This window comes from Schistocerca cancellata, chromosome 1, assembly GCF_023864275.1.
Source record: "Schistocerca cancellata isolate TAMUIC-IGC-003103 chromosome 1, iqSchCanc2.1, whole genome shotgun sequence".
NCBI lineage: Eukaryota > Metazoa > Arthropoda > Insecta > Orthoptera > Acrididae > Schistocerca > Schistocerca cancellata.
In genome coordinates this window covers 908,045,456-908,052,958 of record NC_064626.1, presented here as the reverse complement: position 1 = coordinate 908,052,958, position 7,503 = coordinate 908,045,456, and the positions used below count along the sequence as shown (strand labels likewise).

Sequence of the window (7,503 nt, the reverse complement as noted above, 5' to 3'; positions counted from 1 at the left end):
TCTTTCCCATCGTAAGGACGATTTTTTGTGAAGTATCAAATATGAAGGAGTTATTCCCATTTCCACACCCTGTCAGATATGGAAAAGAGGTGGGAAACAAATAAATGCTGTTGCTGACAATGAGAATAATTTAATATTTAGTAGTTCCTACTGCCCAAGATCCCAAAATATTGGATTTGGAAAAAAAAGTCAATAAATTTTTTGTTGTTTTTGTGGTCTACAGTCTGAAGTTTGGTTTGTTGCAGCTCTCTGTGCTACTCTATCCTGTGAAAGCCCCTTCATCTCTGGATAATTACTGCAACGTACATTCTTCTGAATCTGCTTCCTGTATTCATCCCTTGGTCTCCCTCTACGATTTGTTGTGCCACAAATTTCTTATCAGGCCAATACTCTTCAATACCTCCTCATTGGTTACGTGATTTATCCATCTAATCTTCAACATTCTTCTGGAGCACCACAATTCAAAAGCTACTATTCTCTTTTTGTCTAAACTGTTTGTTGTCCATGTTTCACTTCCATATATGGCCATACTCGAGACAAATACCTCCAGAAAATGCTTCCTAACATTTAAATCTATATTCGATATCAACAAATTTCTCTTTTTCGGAAATCTTTTCTTGCTATAACCCGTCTACATTTTACATTCTCTCTACTTCTGCCATCATCAGTTATTTTGTTGTTCAAATAGCAAAACTCATCTACTACTTTAAATATCTCGTTTTCTAATCTAATTTTCTTGGCATTATCTTTGGTTTTCTTTTGTTGATGTTCGTTTTATATCCTCCTTTCAATGCACTGTCCATTCTGATATGCTGCTCTTCCAAGTGATTTGCTGCCTCTGATAGAATTACAGTGTCATCAGCAAAACCTTAAAGTTTTTATTTCTTCTCCCTGAACTTTAATTCCTGCTCCAAATCTTTCTCTGGTTTCCTTTACTGCTTGTTCAGTGTGCAGATTGAATAACATTTGGGTAGACTACAACTCTGTCTCAGTCTCTCCTCAACCACTGGTTCCCATTCATGCCCCTCAACGCTTATATCTGCTGTCTGGTTTCTGTACAAGTTGTAGATAACCTTTCGCTCACTGTTACCTTCAGAATTTAAAACAGAGTATTCTGGTCAACATTGTCAAAATCTTTCACTAAGTCTATAGCTGTTATAAACATAGGTTTTTCTTTCCTTAACCTACCTTCTAAGATTAATCGAAGGTTCAGTATTGCCTTGTGTGTTCCTACATTTATCCAGGACTCAAGGTCGGCTTCTACAAGTTTTTCCACTCTTCTGTAAAGAATTCATGTTAGTATTTCGCAACCATGATTTATTAAACTAACAGTTCGGCAGTCTTATGCCTGTCAGCAACTGCTTTCTTTGGCATTGGAATTACTACATTCTTCTCAAAGTGTAAGGGTGTTTCGCCTGTCTCATACATCTTGCACACAAGATGGAAGATTTTTGCCGTGGCTGGCACTTCCAAGGGTATCGATAGTTCTAACAGAATATTGTCTACCCTGGGGCCTTGTTTTGATTCAGATCTTTTACAGCTATGTCAAATTATTCCAGAAGTATATCTCTCACCTCATCTTCATCTACTTCCAGTTTTCTTCTTATAATATTGCCTCCAATTTCATCTTCCTTGTATAGATTCTCTATATACTCCTTCCACCTGTCAGCTTTCCCTTCTTTGCTTAGGACTGGTTTTCCATCTGAGCTCTTGATATCCATAGAACTGCTTTTCTTTTCCCGAAAGACCTCTTTGATTTTCTTGTAGGTAGTGACTGACTTTCCCCTAGTGAAACATGCTTCTAAATACTTACATTCGTTCTCAAGGCATTCCTACTTAGCCATTTCGCCCTTCCTGTCAATCTCATTTTTTAAACGTCTGTATTCCTTTGGCCTCCTTCATTTTCTGCATTTTTATATTTTCTCCTTTCATTAATTAAATTCAATATCTCTTCTGTGATCCGAGGACTTCTACTACGCCTTGTCTTTTAACCTATTTGATCCTCTGCTGCCTTCACTATTCTTTGTCTTAAAGCTACACATTCATCTTCTGTTGCATTTCTTTCACTTGTTCTAGTCAACTGTTGCCTAAAGCTCCCACTGAAATTCTCAACAACCTCTGTTTCTTTAAAGTTATTTAGGTCCCCTCTCCTTAATTTCCTACCTTTTTCGAATTTCTTCAGTTTTAATCTACATTTAATAACCAATACATTGTGGTCAGAGTTCACATCTGCCCCTGGAAATGTTTTCAGATTAAAATTTGGTTCCTATACCTCTGTTGTACCATTCTATAACCCACCTGAAACCTACCAGTGACTTCAGGCCCCTTCCATGTATACAACCTTCTTTTATCATTTTTAAACCAAGTGTTAGCGATGATGAAATTATGCTCCATGCAAAATTCTACCAGGCAGATTTTTCTTTCACTCCTTTCCCCCATTTATATTCACCTATTTTTCCTTCTTTTCCTTTTCTTACCATCGAATTCCAGTCCCCCATCACAAGTAAATTTTCGTCTCCTTTAGCTATCTGAATAATTTCTTTTATCTCATCATACATTTCCTCAATCTCTTCATCATCTGTGGAGCTTGTTGGCATTTAAACTTGTACTACTGTGGTAGGAATGGGTTTCGTGTCTATCTTGGCTATGATAATGTATTCACTATACTGTTCATATTAGCTTACCAACATTTCTATTTCCTTATTCATTATTAATCCCACTCCTGTATTACCCCTATTTGTCTTTGTATTTACTACCCTGTATTCTCCTGACCTGATGTCCTGTTCCTCCTGCCACCGATCTTCTCTACTCCCTACTATATTTGACTTTAATCTATGCATTTCCCTTTTTAAATTTTCTAATTTACTTGCCCAATTTAGTGATATAACATTCCACGCCTCGGTCCATAGAATGTCAGTTTTGTTTCTCCTGATGACGACATCCTCTTGAGCAGTCCCCATCCAGGGATCTGAATGGGGGACTATTTTATGTCTGGAACATTTTGCCCAACAGATCATCATCATTTAACCATACAGTGGAGCTGCATACCCTCGGGAAAAATTAGGCTGTAGCTTCCCCTTGCTTTCAGCTGTTCACAGTACCAGCAAGGCAAGGCCATTTTTGTTAATGTTACAGGGCCAGATCAATCAATCATCCAGACTGTCGCCCCTGTAACTACTAAAAAGGCTGCTGCTCCTTTTCAGGGACCATATGTTCGTCTGTCCACGCTCTCCAAACTGGCAGATGTGATCTGAAGCCACAGATTTGAACCATTTCGCTCTACCCTTCAACTACAACTTTCAGGTTTGGGTATATATCTCGTATCTGCGCAACTCTCCTGTTTACACGCAAAGATCTGCCTGTGGGCAGGCCTTAACATATATAATAAATAATTTCTTTTACACATTTCTTAACCAGAACGTAGCTGATAAGAACCACGTACATCGCTAGCATATGGATATATTTTTCACATAGAAAGCGTACTATAAAAATAAAAGTGGTTTGTTTCACACGGTAGCGAGAGGTTGCAACTATTATCAGACAACTTCTAAGCTTTAGCTCAAGATGGCCAAAAATAAAAAGACAACATTACACACAAAAATCATAGTTTTGCAAAACCAGAGAGAGATATGATGCAGAAAACGAACTTATACATAAAACTTTTCCCGCTTAATCTTTGCTGTCTACACGCTCCAATCTGGCAGATGTGATTTGAACCCACAGATATGAGACAATTTGCTCTCACCTTCAACTACAACTTTCGAGTTTATGCACATCTCACATTCACCAGGCAGCTATCCTGTTAGGCTAGCAGACGCCGCTATATGGCGCCAACTTTTGGCGCATATTTTACATAATTTTATGGATAACACCTGACAAGTAAATGTGAAAATTGTATAAATCAATAACGAGAACGCTGTATTCTCAGGCGAGGTTTACGTCAATTTTAACTCCTTAACTATGCCAGTAAGAAACTTAAAACCAAATTCAAAAATAATTTACGTTGCAAAGAAGTTGATACTACGTCATGACATTTTGGAAAAAATTTGTCATATCAAACTTGAAAACATGGAGGTTATTTTTACCTCCATGGATAAGAAGTCGTGTACGCAAGAAACCATGGAGGTATAAGGAGACCTCCATGCAAGAAACAGTGAAATGTTTGATGTATTCGAATCGAATAAACATTAACATAAAAAAAATGTTTACCTCTCACATAGGTACCGTTATATGCTTTACTTCAACTGAACTCGTGATCCTTATGTGAAATTGCGCCAATAACACCTGCATGCTTTACTGTAGGAAACATCTTTGACTACGTGTATCGTAACAAAGCTGTGAAGTTTGGTTACGAATTGTCTCTTGTGTTTACGTTTATATAAATTGTGTGTCACAAGTCAACGTGTCTGACACGGATAAATTTGTTGGGTATGCTGCCCGTGGAACAATGTTTTCCCATAAAATTTGGTTTAAGGCTTTCGCCTGCAGCTCTCCTTGTGATATATGAAGCTGGCAGTGGAACTGGTAAAATCAGGAAAAGGATAATGCCAGTAAGAAACTTAAAACCAAATTCAAAAATAAGTTACGTTGCGAAGGAGTTGATACTGCGTCATGACATTTTGGAAAAAATTTGTCATATCAAGCTTGAAAAGATGCTGAGGTTGTTGCAAGAATACATAAAATGCAACGACCTGCACGAATCATTGGTAATTGTGAGAAAAGAATACGATATTAATCCAGACGAAGATTTCAATGCGTTGGAAAGGGATGAACTTATCCGAAAGAAAGAAATAATGGACGAGATATTTAATAAACACCGTATTTCACCAGGTGATCCTGGATTCATTTATGATAAGAGAGTAGATTTTGAAAAAGGAACTACGAAAGTGAAATCTGAGTGGGACAGTGACGGTGGTAGTGATGATGCTGATGGCTTCTGGAATTAATATGTTAAACGACTAACTTTGCCCCAGTAAGTCATCTCAGTAACAGCTTTTAACTCGTGCTGATCTTTGTTGAAATGATTTGGAGCTCATTAGCAAGTAATTCGTTTTAAGACTTTACAAGATCAAATCTGGATAATACACTAAGAGAAGTTGAGTTTCCTTTTGTGCACAGATTGCAACAGAGAATTTAACAACATCCATACAGGTGTTAGTCATTTTAGGAACGCGGAGCAAACTTCATAATAGTTGCTAGAACCTGTGCCGCCCATTAGTTGTGAGTTCTTGGTGGTTTGCTTCCTTTCGTGTGATCTGCCATAAACCACTCAATAAATTGCTCTGTTAAGCTTGTAGTATGTAATTCAAGTGCCCTTACTTTTTATTGTGTTCCCAAGAACAGTTACATAGATGCTTACTGTATTTAGGCCTATATTATGTTCATTAAATTAACTTTGTTTCACACCAGTCAATGTAAACGTATTCCTGATAGTTGTGAGTTGAACCTACCCATACCTGATGTCGGTTCTGTCTGTAGTCTAGCTTAAGGTGTAGGTTGTGCTGACAGGTAACAATGTGGGTGAGTTGGTGAAGCCAACAAATTTGGGCATGAAATCATAGTTGTGGTGGCATATTGACATGGAGCTTAACCCATGATTTAGGTAAGATTAAAATTTGACAGGTTGGTTGAGATTTGGCAAAACCATATCAGAGATTTTAGTTAATCCAACATTAAACCATTCCTGAAAGCAATAAGGTTTCAGATTTGTATAGTTGTGCCGTTTCTCCCACTAGAAATTTACGAAGTAAGTCTTCACTCAGAAAGCAATTGTCCATCATTCGTGTAAATATGATGAGAACATAAAAACCAATGCAAAACGTTCACTCGTGGTCATGTGGCCCACACATTTTAGACAGTGTGTATCTGTTAACCATCTGCAAATTGTGTGTGTTTTTATCCAATCTTTCACTAACTTTTTTTCTTTTTTCACAAACATCCAGCATAGTACATTGCTGTTAGTAAGATCCATAACTGTAGTAGATGCTCTACCCTTTGCAAAAGCTTTCAACCACCAATAAATATTCACACTAGAAGAAAACTCACATGATGTCTCCAAAGATTTGTGCCTTTAAATTAGCAGAATGAAAGATGTAATAATTTTTATTAATGTGGAGGGATTGACACCTGTCTGCCAGGGATTTACACCTGTCGATCACTTTAATCATTAACTTATGTGAGGCCTTTTAAATCAGTGGATTTGCTATACTAAAAATCAAAAGGTCTTGAGATAAAACCTCAGTTGGTCATGGGATTGCACTGTTGCTTAATCCACATTTACTAATATATCATACTCTACAGAAAGTTGATTCCACAAGAGGGAGTCAAATGCAAACTTTAAAAGTGTAGTTAAATATCACATTTCGTGGCATTGTTCTCTAAGTTGGCAGTACTGTCATTAACAATTTAAGGAATGCTCTACTGGCGGCAGTATACTACAGAGAAGTAAAATCCTGCCACAATACCAGTTTATAATGGCTGCCTCGCTTGTGACAGTCATTAAGGAAAAGCAGTGCTCTGTCATATATTTTCTAGGTAGTGAAGGTATGAAGCCTATTGAAATCCATCAATGAATTAAGGTCAGGTATGGTGACGCGTGTCTATCATTGCAGCAAGCGTATGAGTGCAGTAGAAAGTTCAGTTAATGACTCACCAGTATGTCATATTCCAATATATTAAAAACTCAGCTTCAGCCTTGGACTTCTGACTATAGGTTCCAGTGTGCACCTTGACAATGCTTGGCATCATGCTGCCGTGTGACACAGGCAACTGTCAACGACCTGTACTTTGATACTCTCCCATACTCACGAGACCTCGCAGCAAGTGATTACCCCATGTTTCGAGTACTTAAAGACGTGAAGAGAGGAAATAAATTTCGATATGATGAAGATGTGCAACAGTTGGTGCCAGAGTGACTGCACATGTGACCAAGAGACTTCCCCTCCACCCCCTTCCCCCAGAGGACTCCGTGCACTTGCTAATGCTGGAGGATGTGCATTGAATGACAGGGAGACTATGTCGAATAATGATACACATGTGTTCCACTTTTGTTGAATTAAAAAAAAAAATTAAGGTTTTCCATTGATTGCCCCCTCGCCCCCATACATCCTGCATGTTTGTAGTGTAGGTGGGTTGTTCATGGACGAACATTCAGAGGAACGGTTCAAGTGCTCACTTTGGTGGCAACCGGTCTTGTCTCCACCTCGGTATAGTCCATTCTCAGGTAGTCAGTATATGGTGGAGGATATTTTCTACCATCCCTATTGTGAAGGAAACGGTTCCTGGAGATTTATTATTACCATGAATTTGTAATGAGAAAATGTTTAGAAAAACTGCACAAAGTAAATTAATATTGCACAAACACCAATAACCCGTTTTACTTCCAGAAACTTCAAAAGCGAGCCTCTGCTTGAGAAGTTTCCCAATCCTGATAACATTCTGATAATAAAATCCTTTGATAGTGAAAATAGTAAAACACTCTGTAGTTAATTTGATATACTATAA

The 7,503-nt window shown here is 37.9% G+C and overlaps 1 protein-coding gene across 1 annotated transcript; it reads left to right on the top strand.

Annotated features, from left to right (window-relative positions):
* The first annotated feature begins 4,304 nt into the window (after positions 1 to 4,304).
* On the top strand, positions 4,305 to 5,759 carry LOC126162629 (centrosomal protein of 19 kDa-like). The gene has a single exon (XM_049919258.1). It carries the CDS (start codon positions 4,431 to 4,433, stop codon positions 4,944 to 4,946), a length of 516 nt encoding a protein of 171 aa, XP_049775215.1. The 5' UTR covers positions 4,305 to 4,430; the 3' UTR covers positions 4,947 to 5,759.
* The last annotated feature ends 1,744 nt before the right edge of the window (positions 5,760 to 7,503 follow it).